We start from the raw sequence: 15,461 nt of genomic DNA on the forward strand, positions 1-15,461 counted from the left end.
CCAGGAATTGGAGCCAAGGCTCAAAGACGGGTTAATTGGAGTGACACAAAAGGAAGGAGAAGCTGCTGGGCGTAATAGCCAGTCTGCTGACTCTTGCCTCCAGTGGGGCGGGGTAGCCAGTCAGGCAGCCGACTACCAGCCAGCTCATGTGCTCGTTGTGTTGCCCAGAGAATGGCCCTGCTGCAGGCCTGAGTCGGTCAGTTACAGAAAAGAGGAAGGTCCGAACCGAGAGGCTTGGGGATTTCGGGAGAGGGTCCCTGCCAGGGGTATCAGGTGGAGGGAGGTGCAGAGAAAGAGGAGTGGTCCCTGCTTCTTCTGCCCCCAAACTGTACTAATGCCTCCCCTGCCCTGCCCCCCATGCAATGAGTGCTGCTGCCCCCACCCCCAAGTCAATTCAGTGGGATGAGGCAGACCCTACCTGAGGGCTCTTCTATTGCTGCGGCTGCCCTTGCCCCCAGTAGCAGCTCCTCCAGCATCATCTCTGTGCCCTGACTGGGGTCCCTGGGTGCTACCGTAATTTAAATCTTAAATAGCTCACCCAAGAAGCTACACTGAAGTTGCAAAGTCAAGCACTCGAAAACTAGCAAATGCCAGGTAGGGTTTGGTTGCTTTAGCAACTTAATTCTGCCCCCTGTGTGTCCATCCTTGGATGTACTGAATGAGGCACTTGTGCTGTGGGGAAAAGCCCCGGGGTGCCAGCTGCATGCCAGGTAGGCTGTGACTTGGAGGCAAGCAGTGTAGGTGCTGCAGCTGCTGGGCTGTATAGGGACTAGCCCTGGTGGGCATAGGCGCTAACTCCGTGGGTGCTCCGGGGCTGGAGCACCCACGGAAAAATATTGGTGGGTGCTCAGCATCCACCGGCAGCTCCCCATGGCCCCACCCCACCCCCGCTCACCTCTGCCTCCTCCACGAGCGCGCCCCCGCATCCTGCTTCTCCCCCCTCCCTTCCACCCTCCCAGCGCTTGTGCCAGAAAACAGCTGGTTCGCGGGGCAGGGAGGGAGGGGGAAGGAGGGGGAACACAGTGCGCTAGGGGAAGAGGCGGGGCTGGGGCGGGGATTTGGGGAAGGGATCCAATAGGGGCAGGGAGGGGGCGGAGTTAGGGCGGGGACTGTGAGGATGGGTTTGGAATGGGGTGGGGCCAGGGGCGGGGATGGGGTGGAGGTGGGGCGGGGCCAGGGGCAGGGAAAGGGGTCGGGGGCACGGGCACCCACCGGCAAAGTTGGCGCCTATGCTGGTGGGTCCGAATAACTGCTCTGAGGGATGTTTAAGGGAAAGGGGATTTTACTAGGCCTGGCAGGAAAGGGAAGGTTGCAAATACCCTTTGTGATGTTACAGTTCACAGTGAGCAAGAGCCGTTCTTGTCTGAGTCCCTGGGCCAGTCCACTTGAGTCAGGTCTCTTCAGACCTAGTGCATAATAAAAATAATATATGGAGATCTACCCATCTATTAGAACTGGAAGGGACCCTGAAAGGTCATTGAGTCCAGCCCCCTGCCTTCACTAGCAGGACCAAGTACTGATTTTGGCCTAGCTCCCTAAGTGGCCCCCTCAAGAACTGAACTCATAACCCTGGGTTCAGCAGGCCAATGCTCAAACCACTGAGCTATCCCTGCCCCCATACAGGTGCTCCCAGGTTTCCAGGCCAGGCTCAGTGTCTCTCATTGGGGCCCCTCTGCACTGGCTCCTTGCCCAGCTGCTGCTGGTCCCCCGTAAGCCCCCCAGAGACCAGCACACGTCTGCAATGCCCAGCACACACTTAGCTCTGCAGACAGTTCTTTGCATCCCGCTTCTCTGCAGCTCCTGGCTAGCCATGCGGCTGCTCCCTCCCAAAGGTGTCCCATCATTTTCTGCTCAGGGTCCTTCCTCCTACCTGGCCTGGAGAAAGGGAAGTGCCGTGGGGAAGGGACTGATGGGAGTTGTAGTCCCCTGACTTTGCCGGTTCATCATACCTAGCTTTTGAGTGCTTGACTTTGCAAGGAAAGGTCACAGGAACCCATTTTAATGGACAAGCCTTAGGCAACAGAATTACAGAGGCCAGTACCACCACCCCCGATAATTCAGCACTAAATAATGATAAATGATGAGAGAACTGTGGAAACCTCATATTCTGAGACATTTTAAACCAGACTGGAGAAAGCCGAGAGAAGTACGCAGTGTCTTGGGAAGGAAATGGGTTTAAATTAGGGGTTCTCACCCTGGCTGGGGTTTGACAATATCAGAATGTTCTGCGGGAACATGTCGATTTGGCTGAAACTTCAGAGAGAAACCGGCCTGACTTCCTGCCAGCTCACCCCCAGCTCATCAGCAGCACGCCTGGAGGGAAGTGTGGGAACTGGGATTCCCCAAATCCCCAGGGCAGCCATCTCCCCAGGCTGCCTGTTCTCCCGTCCCCCCATCAGCTGGCTGGCTCATTGGTTCTCCTGACTCCCTACCTGGTGGGCTGCCCTGCTCCCTGGAGCCCCATAGAAGCTGGCTGGAGACTGCCAGGCTACCTGACCCTCCTCACAGCTGACACCCTGGTCTGCCCAACCACTCCCACCTGCCCTGCTCCTTGGAACCACTTGCTGCCTGTCTTCCCATCCGCCTGCCTGGCAGGCTGCCCCACTCCTTGAGCTCCCCATTACCAGTGCTGCCTGCCTGCCTCCCCCTCTGTGGGGCTGCCCCGCTCCTTGGTGTCTTGGGCTGCACACCCAGCTGGGCCGATGGGGAGTCAGGCAGCTGGAGGCATCCAGGAGCCAGGGCAGCCAGGCCGGGAGGTAGGTGGCCTGGGCGCTGGGAGATCAGGGTGCTGAAGAGCGGGCGAGCCAGGCATTCTGGGAACCTGATTTGTTTTCTAAAAACCATGTTTAAAAGTCTGAAACACGTTTGACTTTCCAATCCCCTCCCCGCCACCCCCAGGAGGTTTTAACTTTTCATCCGGTTTTGGGACAGAAAGATTTATCGCCAACTGGAACTTTTTCACAGGATGCAGCTTCTCTGTCCTGGCCGGCTCCACTGGTGACCCCCGTCCCTCTCTCTGCACCCAGAAGGCAGGGAGCAGGGTCCCCACCCTCTTTGCTGTTGGAACCAGTATGGAAAAGGTTAAGAATCACCGGATTAGACAATAAAGTAGGATTTTCCACCGTGGTGTCTGGCTTAGGCAGTGTATTAACCCTCTCCTTGTGCAGAATGCCCTAGTCCTGGATTTCCTCCTCCCTCCAGGCTGCGGCGGGGAAACGAAACCTAACACAAACACGTTTCCTACAGCACCGGATTCCGTTAAGCCTCTGACCCCCGTTCCCTCTGGCTGCTCTTGAACTAAAACAAAAAAACCACGTGAGCAAACTCCCCTGCACACCCAGCCCAGCCATCAATCTCCTGTCCCCGCCCCTCTAACTCCCAGTCTTCGCGGGAGCTGCCTTCACAGACCAGCACCAAGATCCTCGTTTATAACCAGCCCCCCAAGAAGCAGCTGCCTGATCTGCCCAGGCTGTGACGGCAGGCTGAAGATGAAGGCTTTTCTTCTCACCCTGCTGGCGGCGGTTCTGTGTGTGGAGCAAGGTGAGATGGTGCTAATGATTCCTCTGTGCCTGAGAGAGAGCCAGGGAAGCAGCTAGAAATGGCAGGGGCAGAGGGGGTTTTTTGCAGCACCCTTGGCAAAGATTCTACCTTTCAGTGGGAGCTGGCCCTTCTGCAAAGCTCCCTTTGCAGCCAGCCGCTTGGGAGTGCGAAGCAATGGCTGGTGCCTTGGCTGTCTTTCCAGCACTAGCTTGTGTGGATGTAATAAAAATAGCTCAGTGCAGGCACAGCAAGTTATCTCCGTTTCAAGATGTTTAGGGGGATGCAGTGCTCTGGATAGGGTGATCAGATGTCCCGATTGTTGGGGTCTTTTTCTTATAGAGGCTCCTATTACCTCCCCACCCCCTGTCCCGATTTTTCACATTTGCTGTCTGGTCACCCTAGCTCTGGATGCAAGGGGGAGCACAGCTCGGTGGATCTGAGCTCCTTCCAACAGCAGCGTGTCTTGAGAGGCCTAGAGGGAGAGGGAGAGGGAGAGGGAGAGGGAGGGAGAGGGGGTGGGGGGGCGACTAGCCCTAGAGACCTGTCTAGTCATCTCTTAAATAAATCTTTTATACGGTTATCCTCGGAGCCAGGCTCTTTCACTCAGGGCGATCGGTGCTTCTCAACATTGCATTCTTGCAACCATAACTTTTGCAAGTTCTTCTACTGTAATCAGCTAAAACCATAAGGGTCTGATCATGATCCCAGATACAGTGGAGTAAATCAGGAGTAACTGCACTGAATTCAGATAAGCCGGCGCAGTGGAACATCGGCACAAGTGAGATCAGACTCAGGCCCGGCGTTCTTACAATGCTGTAGTGGAATCCCAGTAATATTGAAGTGGGGTCACAGCAGTAGGTTCCGGTTGGAAGAGCCACTGGTTGATTCTTAATGGAGAATAATTTTACTCCTCCAACTCTTCCTGAACTCATCTGGTTTTAAAAATGAGGTCTGGGGCGGTTTGATAATTGGATGGGAGACCTCCAGGGATGAAAGGTGTTTGTGGAACAGGCTTTTATCTATTTATTTGCCACTAAGCCTAGGAAGAACAGGCTCGGTTATTAACCAATGAATGTTCACTTGTTTGAAGATTTCCCCATTTATAGTCTCCCAGATGCTGCTTTTTTTATCATCTATACAAATGCATTAACCCCCTCTCTTACTGTTTACTCACATTAACATGTCACCCCAAGACCTGCACCAGGTGTCAGGATAAACTACAGCCTGAGCCCAAGGAAACTGATCAGCTCCAGCCACCTGGGTTTCTGGCTCAGAAATCAAGGACACTTCCAGTTCCATGGGGTCCATATTGAGAAACAACTAGCTGGTTTCTCGCTGCTCTTAAGATGATCTTAGCTGCCCCCTCTAGACACTCACTCTGGATCCCACACCGCAGTGTCTAAGCCCATTGTGATATCAACCAAGTGGACACAGAGAATGTGTTATTTTCCCAGTCTCGGTCTGTATGTGATCAAATCTAGCCCAGGGCGTGGGAGAAATCTGCTGGCCCCTGTGCCTGGACAGTAAACACCCGTTGCCAGGCAAATGGGGTTATTGCAGGTAGCTTTGTCCCCAGAACAACAGGAATATTCCTTTTGCCATGCAAGGAACTTCTCCTGAGGAACTTTCTGTGCTTTAGCTGGCTACTCACTAACCTGCCTTGAAGACATAACATGGAGTTTAAGTGCCAAGTACTGTGCGGTTGAAGGAGAGCAGTGGCTGCGCAGAGAACACAGACAGAGCTGGCGTGGGCAGTAACGGTTTGATGCAAAGCCCAGTGATGTCAGCGGGAGTCTTTCCACTCAGTGCATTGGGTCGGGGTTTGAGAGCCTTGGCCGAGCTGTGCTCTTTGCAAGGTCAGATTCCACAGGTCTTATCTAAGGCATTTCCTAAGGGCTGTGTTGTTTCTCATGAGTTCTTCAGCATCTCTAGTAGCTTGAGCACCAAAAGCTTCTTCCCCTGGCAAATTGTCCCATTATCAGATTGGTGGCAATTGGTTTTTGCTCTTGCATTGCTTAGGTTCTTTGTTTTGTAGTTTCAGTCACAGCCTCCTGAAATAATCCCTCCCTCTTCATTACATTTTCTATTTTTAGACATTTTTCATGAGCCCATTGTTTCTGTTTTTCCTCTGTAATGTACTCATTAGTACTGGCATTTGACTTGGCGCCATGTGACATTTTGATGTAAAACTATAATGATAGAACATTAGCCTGGCACACATTGACTACGGCCACATCTACCCTAGCGTGCTTACAGCGGCAGAGCTGTACCGATGCAGCTGCACCTCTGTAAGATCTCTGGTGTGGCTGCTGTATGCCGACCGGATAGAGCTCTCCCCTTGACAGGATTAAACCACCCCCAGTGAGTGGTTGTAGCTGTGTTGGCGGGTGAGTGACATAGCTCTGTCCACACTAGCAGTTAGGTTGGTATAACTTATGTCGCTACAGGGTGTGTTTTTTCACACCCCTGAGCAGCATAAATTTTGCCGACATAAGCGGTAGTGTAGACCTGGCCTAAAAGCTGGCTAACTGCTAGATGTCACAATGTAATTGTAAATGGGGAATCATCAACGAGTGGGTGAATCTCCAGCGTGGTCATGCAGGGATCAGTTCTTGGTCCTACGCTATTTAACATATTTATCAATGACTTGGAAGAAAACAACATCATTACTGATAAATTTACAGGTGACAGAAAAAGTAGGGGAGTGGTGAATAATGAAGCGCTCAGGTCACTGACAGAGAGCAATCTGGATCACTTGGTAAGCTGGGCACAAGCAAACAATATGTGTTTTAATACGGCTAATTGTAAAGGTATACATCGAGGGACAAAGAACGTCGGCCATATTTACAGGAGGGGGGACTCTACCCTGGGAAGCAGTGACTCTGAAAAACTTTGGGGGGCCGTGGTGGATAATCTGCTGAACATGAGCTCCCAGTGTGACACTGCGGCCAAAAGGGCTAATGTGATTCTTGGATGTATAACAGGAATTTTGAGTAGGAGTACAGAGGTTATTTTACCTCTGTATCTGGCACTGGTGCCACCGCTGATGGAATCCTGTGTCCAGTTGTGATGTCCACAATTCAAGAAAGATGTTGGTAAATTGGAAAAGATTCAGGGAAGAGCCACTAGAATGTTTAGGATTAGAAAACATGGCTTATAGGCAGGGGCGGCTCTAGGCATTTTGCCGCCCCAAGCAGGGCAGGCAGGCTGCCTTGGGCGGCGTGCCTGCGGGAGGTCCGCCGAAGCCGCAGGACCAGCGGACCCTCCGCAGGCACGCCGCCGAAGGCAACTTGCCTGCCGCCCTCGCGGCGACTGGCAGAGCGCCCCCCGTGGCTTGCCGCCCCAAGCACGCGCTTGGCGTGCTGGTGCCTGGAGCCGCCCTTTCTTATAGCAGTAGACTCAAGGAGCTCTATTTATTTAGCATAACAAAGAGAAGGTTAAGGGGTGATTTGATCACAGTCTGTAAGTGCCTATGCAGAGAACAAATACTTAATAATGGGCTCTTCAATCTAGCAGAGAAAGCAATAACTATATCCAATGGCTGGAAGTTGAAGCTGGACAAATTCAGACTGGAAATAAAACATAAATTTGTAACAGTGTGAGGCTCATTAACCACTGGAATAATTTACCAAGGGTTATCGTGGAGTCTCCATCACTGGCAAATTTTAAATCAAAATAGGGTGTTTTTCTAAAAGCTCTGCTTTAGGAATTATTTTGGGGGCAGTTCTCTGGCCTGTGTTTTATAGGAGGTCAGCCTGGATGTTGACAATGATCTTATGAATCTGTGAATCTAGTACAGACATTGTTTATTGTACCTATTACAGGAGGAGGCAGAAGCCACAGTTATGATTCAGGGCCCGTTTTGCCGGCTTACAAACACATTAAAAAGCAGTCTCTGCCCTGGAGAGTTTATAATCTAAAGTAAGACACAGTGTAATAAGGGAGTTGAACACACAATTTGATGGGGGCTGGGTTAGGGTTACTGTGCTAGGAACACAGATTAGCCACAGAGCAATTGGACAGTTTCTAATCAAAGGACATTTAAAAAATGCACCTATAAATATATCAGAAACATAGAGATCAGTAATTGCTATGGGCAGAAATACAACAGTATTGTAAATTGTACCTAGCTACTCAACATGAGTATTTGGAATTATGGGAAAAAAAAATCATTTTCACTCCTCTTTAACCGTGTTTGCCAGGGTAGCTCTGGGAGAGGGAGTGGAACTGGATTTTATCGTGGCTCACATAAGAACCTGAGCTAGATTAGTGGTGATGAATAAACAGGAGTGATCCAGGTTAAATTTGTGGCACCGACGGTTAAAAATGCAAACGGAGCTAAGATCATCTGCCTTAGTGTCACTGAGGGACAATCAATGTGGAATCTCTGCGATGCCATTTGTACTGACTCAGAATTGAACCATCAAATTAATCCACTGATTCCTGGGCTCCTCGGAGGACTGTGCTGTCTGAGGCTGTGTCAATGGGAGGCTTTCCTCTGGCTTCCGTGGGATCTGAATCAGACCTGTGGCTCTGTAATCCTGCCAGGTAGCTGCTGTTTACACTGCTCTGCAGACTTGCTACAAAACCAGCCCCTTCCTTCAGGATCAGGCAGTGACATTCTTTGCTGATGATGCACTGCTTGTAACTATATATTTTTGCTAGGAAGTGATGGGGGTGGAGCTTTTTGAAAACTGGTCTCGGCTTGTTCTAGCTGCATTCTCCAGACCTCCAACTCATGTAGTTCAATTAGTCTCTCTTAATAAAGCATCTGTTGATTGTTCTGCTTCGACCCTGGACTCTTAGGAGCCCTAGTCCTGAACCAGACTGCGTTACGCTAGGTGCTGTATAAACACAGCACAAAGATCTTACACTCTGGGTGCTCAGTAATAATAAACAGTGACCTCCAAAGTGCACGTAGCCGTTCGAGTGCAGCTGGGCCAATAAGCCAATAATCACAATGTCTGTATTAAAAAAACTACGGAACCATCAAGAAACACCCGCGCCTGTGTTCAGCTGCTAATCAGAGCCCAGCTTTCCTGCCTTTGCTCACTTTACTGAGGAGCATTTCAAAATCTTGCTCGTCTTTTCATCAGGTGGAGGAGAACTAGAAGAGAAGGTGCTGGCTTCCTGGAGGGTCCTGGAGCCACTTGGGGGTAGGGCTAGATCAGTAGTTCCCAAACTGGGGTTTGCAAAATGTTACAGAGAATTCTCAGAGGAGGAGGGGAAATTTCCCTAATGGTGGACAGAGCTGTCCCTAGGGACCCCGGGCAGCACGGGGCCACTAGCCTGGAACCCCTGGACTTCCAAAAGCTAGGCAGATCAAAGCAAGCATCTCTATCACACTGAGGGGATTTCAACTTCAGGACTCCTTATAAGAAACGGAAAGGGAGGCGGATATTTCTTCCTGTTTTTTAAATTAAATAGGCAGCTAGTATTGTTTTAAAATTATGATGAAGAACAAGTTTAAGCTTTGTTGTAACGTGCGTTGTTTGCCTGGACTGCTCAAGATCTGAATGCTTGTGTAGGAGGAACTCTTTTGAGTTGGCTTCTTAAATACCTTCCTGCTGTTTCACATCTGATACTCCTTGATGAAACGTAGGAGCCTTGTCTTATAAAAGGCTTGTTCAAAGTGATACAAGGTACGAAAGCGAGATCTTGGAAGAGTGTTGCCGTTTTCATAATGTAATAAAAATACTGTAATGATCAATAATAATAAATAGCGTGTAATAAGCATGTCGTAAAAACACATTTTATATTTCCAGGATCACTGCTTTTATAATTTCTACTCAGGTAAAGGAGAAAATCCCTGCAAATATTCATTGTTAGAAGGGGGTTGGCGAGACTTGACATTTTAGTGAAAGGGGTTCACAGGTTGTTAAAGTTTGGGACCCAGTGGGCTAGATCAGGGTGATTGGTGAGGGAGAGGCCAGTGGCCTAATCGTGCCCCCACTCTTACTGGAACTGTGGGGTGTTAGTGGACGTTATAGCCAAGGCCAAGATCAGAGTGTGCCCTGCCCACTGCTAGGTGGTTGTGCTGGGAGAGCTGGAGAAGAGGTTCTCTGCTCCCCACCTTTGCTAGGTTAGCTGTCAACTTTAAAAAACGATGAGCAGTTGAAAGAGCACTTGACTCCCCGCCTGGCTCCACTGGAGCTGTGTGAGTAAGGCACTCCCCAGTACAAGTGGAGCATGTGCTTGTAAAATCCGTGTTGCATCCTCTTCTAGTGTCTAGGCCGCAGAGGATAACAGCCCACTACTGCTTCTAGTTGGAGTTATTCCTTCCCTGCCAGTGGTCAAGGTCTGTGTTGTGCTGCTGAAAGGCCTGGCTTCAAACTGCTGGTGACCCATGGAGGTGGAGGGATGTTACATAAAGGTGGCAAAATCAAGCCCTGGGATGAACTTAATGCTTCAGAGCTTGTTCTTCCTTAACCCATCCCCTCCTTCTCTTTGTCACCCTCATGAATCACTTCCTGTCCAATTTGCACTATAAACTCTCTAGGAAATGCACCGTGCTTCTCTGTTTGTTTCTATAAAGCATCTAGCATGTTTATGGCATTGTAATAATAATAACCAAGCTACTTTGGTAAGTCAGAATGAATTCTCTGGTCTTCCATGTGATACCCATCAATAAATAACATATCATGTCATTCCCACTTCATTTGTCAGAGCCAGTGTGAGCTCATATCTCGATGGCCACCCACCATCCATTGGCACCTGTCTCTTTGCAAATTAGTCCTTATAAAATACTGGACCATCTCTAGCCAGGAAGGAGTTGTTTCCCCCATGCATATTAGCCCAGGTGCACTGGATTTTTGTGCCTTCCTATGAAGCAGCAGGCAATGATCACTGCAGAAGGTTGGATGCTGAAGAACTTGAACGTGTGGTCTGATCTGGGATGGCACATCTTCTGTATGTAACAGTGACTACGTAATACAGACATGGTCATCAGAGGGGACTGAACCTAGGGTCTTGAGCCCCAAATTGCAGGCCTGTATCACTCAAACTAAAGGAGAACACTTGTAGCTATAAGAAGGAGGTTGTTGAAATTGCTTGGACCAACCCGCAGAGGGAGGGAGGCATGCTCACTCTCTTAGCCAGTGTCATAGAATCATAGAAATGTTGGGTTGGATGAGACCTCAAGTGGTCATCAAGTCCAGCCCCCTACGCTGAGGCAGGACCTAGTAAACCTAGACCATCCCTGACAGGTGTTTGTCCAACTTGTTCTTAAAAACCTCCAATAATTGGGATTCCACCACCTCCCTTGGAAGCCTGCTCCAGAGCTTAACTACCTTTGTAGTTAGAAAGTTTTTCCTAATATCTAACCTAAATCTTCCTTGCAGTAGATTAAGCCCATTACTTCCTGTCCTACCTTCAGCGGATATGGAGAACAATTCATCACTGTCCTCTTTATAGCAGATATTAACATGTTTGAAGACTGTGATCCCTCCCCCTCAGTCTTCTTTTCTCAAGCCTAAACATGCCCAGTTTGTCAAAAGTGCAGGTTTTCTAAGCCTTTTATCATTTTTGCTGCACTCCTCTGGACTCTCTCTAATTTGTCCATGTCGTTTGGTGCCCAGAATTGAACACAATACACCATCTGAGGCCTCACCAGTGCCAAGTACAACAGGACAATTACCTCCTCTGTCTTATATACAACACTCCTGCTAATCCACCCCAGAATGATGTCAGCCTTTTTTGGAACTGAGTCACATTGTTGACTCTTCAATTTGTGATCCACTATAACCCCCAGCTCCTTTTCAGCAGTGCTTCCACCTAGCCAGTTGTTCCCCATTGTGTTTCTGTGCATTTGATTTTTCCTTCAGCACTGTAGTACGTTGCACTTAAGCTCATTGAATTTCACTTTGTGGATGCCAGACCAATTCTCGAATTTGGCAAGGTTGTTTTGAATTCTAATCCTGCTCTCCAATGTGCTTGCAACCCCTCCCAGCTTCGCGTCGTCTGGAAATGCAATAAGCATACTCTCCACTCCATTACCCAAATCATTAATGAATATTGGACAATACCGGACTCAGTACTGGCCTCTGTGGTACCCCACAAAATTTGCCTTCCCAGTTTGACAGTGAACCATTGATAACCAGTTGTGCATCCACCTTATAGCACCTTTCTTTACTTTCATTATGAGAATGTCATATAGGACTGTGTCAAAATCAAGATATATTATGCGTACTGCTTTCCCCTTATCCACTCAGCTGGTGACCTTGTCAAAGAAGGAAATTAGGTTGGTTTGGCATGATTTGTTCTTGAGAAAGTCCATGCTGATTTTTCCTTTTTATCCTGTATGTAACATTATGGCTTTGGAAAGGAATGTGCTGAGAAAGTATTTACAAATTGGTATCACAGAGGGCGTTGGGGGAACTTTTCAGAGGCATAAATAGCAGTTGGGTGCCCAGCTGCCATTTCTGCCTTTGAAAATTCCCCTCTCTGTGTTTGGGTTTAATCCTGAATCCTTAATCGATGCAGAGGAAAAACTACACTGGGTTCAATGAGAGTTTGGCCTGAAATAGCGGCTGAGAACATCAGGATATGGTCCATTTTGATGCTCATTAGCAGCAGGAGACAGGGACAGGGACTGTAGACCAGGAACAAATAACATATTCCTTCAAGCCTGTAACATGGGGTGTGTTTTCCTTTTGCAGCTCACTCGCTGGTGTGCTTCACCTGTAACGAAGAGTCCTCCAACTGGGCTTGTCTTTTACCAGCTACATGTCCCAGTGATGCAAACTACTGTGTGACCACGTATTTTGGTGCAGGAATTGGTAAGTTTGGGCATGTTCTGGCTATTGTCTTTCCCTAGCGCTTTCCCAGACGACGTGCTGCTCCCGTTCCAGATCAGTGGTTTTTCTTTCCTCCATCTGCTGGAAGGGTGGGACATTGCTGATGTGGAATTGGGGAATCACTCCTTGAAACTGAATGGCAGGAGAACTTTGCTGGGACGCACTAAGGGGGTGGGAGCCGGATCCCCCATGCTCATTAGTGAGGTTTGCAGCTGAGTGAGTGACTTAGAGGAGGGCACTGAAGGCAATGTCAGGCTTCCTGGGGGGGCTCCATATTTACCGCTCCAGCATTGGCCGAAGTCCTGAAATGAGGCTCTTTATAGCCCAGTCCAGCAGCCGCTCCCCAGCAGTGGGTGCAGCTACTGCTGAGGTGAGCGAGGGCTGGGACTGAGTTCCCACCCGCTCCTCAGCGGCTCTGCCCTGGACGTGAAAGGGAAGGAGGCTGCCTGCCTGAGTGGCTGCCAGCCTTGAACGCAGAAAGGGCTCAGTGGATCCTCTGCTTCTCAGCAGTGGTTCTCAGGGATGCAGCCTCCTCTGCTCTGCTGCATTCTTGTTGCATCGAGGCCACGCCCCTTTCCCTCCGGTTTGTTGGAAAAGCTGGCTGCCTTTGTCCCTGGACCGCAGGGGAAAGGACGTCTCCTGCATGTGCCCGATTGCACCCAGCAGCATTTATACTGCACGTGTAAATGCCATTGCCAACTTCTGCATTTTGAGCGGACTGTAAGTAGCCGGTTCATGGGGAGGCGCACTGATATTACTTGCGATGTGGTTCAGTTAACAAAAGTAGTGCCCCAAATTTCCTGGTGCCCTACGCAGCTGTGTACTTTGCGTATGGGTAAGGACGGCCCTGATCTCATGGGCTAGTGCAAGGTTCCATTATTGGCATGTGCAAGTGAGAGAATTTGCACGCGCCAATCCCAGTGCCTGGCTGGTTGTGCATGCACAGGAGGAGGCCGGGTTGAAGCCTTTTTGAGTATATTGGTGTCTGCTGCTTAATGAGCTGTACTGTGACCTAACTACTACGAGCTCTTTAAAGCTCTGAGGCTCAAGAGCAGGAGACAGGACTCAGTCACCTCTGTGCTGCATCCCCGCAGCCCTCACTGAACTCCCAAAGCCCTGTCCCAGCATGCAGTGGGCAGTGTGAGACAATCTGGAACGGATTCTCAGGGTTCTTTGGCTGTTCCCACGTCCTGGCCAGGAATCTGAAGGGGGTGTTCCCAGATGGTTACAAACGGGTCTGTAACTGCTAGGAAGAGACTAGTGCTGTTTTCAGGGTATATAATAGCAGTAGTGACTTAAATCGCTGGGCATTGACTGGCAGAGCTAAGGCTCTGAGGCCATTAACTGCTGAGAAATGGCCTCCTCACCTCAGGATTGCTTAGCTACATCAGTACAATGATCTCCTTTGCAGAGCTAAGGAGCTCCTCTCCGAACTCTGGGAAACTTTTAATCTTGAATCCCTTTCTCTTATTTCTTTTTCTGATTCAGGCGGACATTCCGGGCAAAGCATCTCCAAGGGGTGTTCTTCAATATGCCCCAGTGTTGGGATCAACATTGGGATACTATCTGCCTCTGTTTCCTGCTGCAGTTCTTTCTTGTGCAACATCAGCGGGGCCACCAGTGTCAAAGTCAGCTACTCCGTGCTGGCCATGGCGATCTTGGCCAGCTTTGTCTATATCAGGGCTGGACTGTGATCAGGCCAGGAAAAAAGAACTTGATGCCCTGAAGAACCTGCTCAGGCTTCTCCAACAAGACACCAACCTCCCCTCTGTGCAAAGCTATACTGGGGTTACCGATGGTGCCCTTTCTTCCAAACTCTCTCTAAGATCCCATTAGACAATACCTGCTCTCTTGCCATTCACAAGGAAATCCCCCTGCTGTCACTGGGTGCCCCTCTGTGCCTCTCAGCAGATCTGGATTGCTGCTTCCATGGTTTTGTGCACAGGAGGCCTGTGAAGCTCAACTGAACAGTGCAGCCCCACTTGCACTCTTAACCCATCAGGAAATGGTGGATAATGTTGTCAGGGCGTCTGCTTTTATACCCATAGTCCCAGTTGATGGGGCTGATTAAAAAAACGGTCAGGGCTCACCAGGAAATGTTTATCCCAAACCACCTCCAAAGCAGAATACTTAAACACCCCTGCCTCTTGCTACTGCAGAGACATTTCCCATCCACGTCACGCTAGGGATCAGCGCCAGACTGACTGCTGGGAAGGCATGATCCAGAACCAAACCTCAGATACATTCACCCCTGGATTCTGTTTTTTTTACATTTTTTTAAATTCTGCTTCTTGGCTGACTTTTCTTATGTAAAACGAATGCAGTGTGAGGCATGTGAGCATCACACCTGAATAAACACATTCCTGTTCTTGCCTGAGCCCAGATGTATTGTGTGTCTGTTTGCTTGCTGGAAAAGCAGGATGTCTGAGGTGCCTGTTAGCCAAAAGATCTCAACTCATGGGTGCAGCACAACTGCTCCCTGGGACAGCTGCTCTGTGCTTCTCGTCAGCGCCGTCTCGCTTGTCACTTTTCTTCCTAACACAGACCTTTACCGCCCATGCCTGCCCCCATCTCCCCAGCCAGTACGGGCCCTGAGGAACGAACACTTGAGTCGATTGTTCCCCTGCTCTTCCCAGCTGTGGTTGCTGTGACTCTCCCACAGACCAGATGCCGCCTTGTATCACTTTACTCCCTAAAAGCCCTTTCGGATTCAGTCCGTATGACTGAGGCTGGACAGGATGAAGCGTGAGTCTGGTCTACCATAGATGTGTCGATGGGACTGGAGCAAACACTATGGGAGCAAAACCGCTGCGGGATCAGTCTGTACGTTAGATATTAGCATCTCTCCAATTCCTGCCCGGCATCGTCAGTGAGTGGTGACGGAAAACCCTGCGGCTATATTTAAAAACAGCCTTAATGAGCAAACTCCTTTAACCCCTTGTCATTGCAGAGCGCCCCCATGCGGGCAGGTGTGGTGTTGCAGGCCAGCCCTTACTTTGTTTTCCCCTCACCCAGGGTAGTGGCAAGTCCAAACAGCCTGTTAAATGCTAACGAGCACCCCCTGGTGGAGGGTGTCATTTATTAACAGAAAAGCCCAGGCAGAAAATCAACAAAACATTCACCCCA

The 15,461-nt window shown here is 49.7% G+C and overlaps 1 protein-coding gene across 2 annotated transcripts in view; it reads left to right on the forward strand.

Moving 5' to 3' along the window:
- LOC123364259 (lymphocyte antigen 6E-like) overlaps positions 1 to 14,712 on the forward strand; it is a 49,596-nt gene extending 34,884 nt beyond the window's left edge. The window contains exons 1-3 of one of the 2 annotated variants that reach the window (XM_045006211.1): positions 3,323 to 3,540; positions 12,198 to 12,317; positions 13,824 to 14,712. In XM_045006211.1, the coding sequence (XP_044862146.1) occupies positions 3,489 to 3,540; positions 12,198 to 12,317; positions 13,824 to 14,029 (378 nt within the window). In that variant the 5' untranslated portion in view covers positions 3,323 to 3,488 and the 3' untranslated portion in view covers positions 14,030 to 14,712. Of the gene's footprint in view, positions 1 to 3,322; positions 3,541 to 12,197; positions 12,318 to 13,823 lie in introns of those variants that run through there. The other variant, XM_045006209.1, reaches the window with a different exon arrangement.
- Positions 14,713 to 15,461: the final 749 nt, after the last annotated feature.

Source organism: Mauremys mutica, chromosome 2, assembly GCF_020497125.1.
Source record: "Mauremys mutica isolate MM-2020 ecotype Southern chromosome 2, ASM2049712v1, whole genome shotgun sequence".
NCBI lineage: Eukaryota > Metazoa > Chordata > Testudines > Geoemydidae > Mauremys > Mauremys mutica.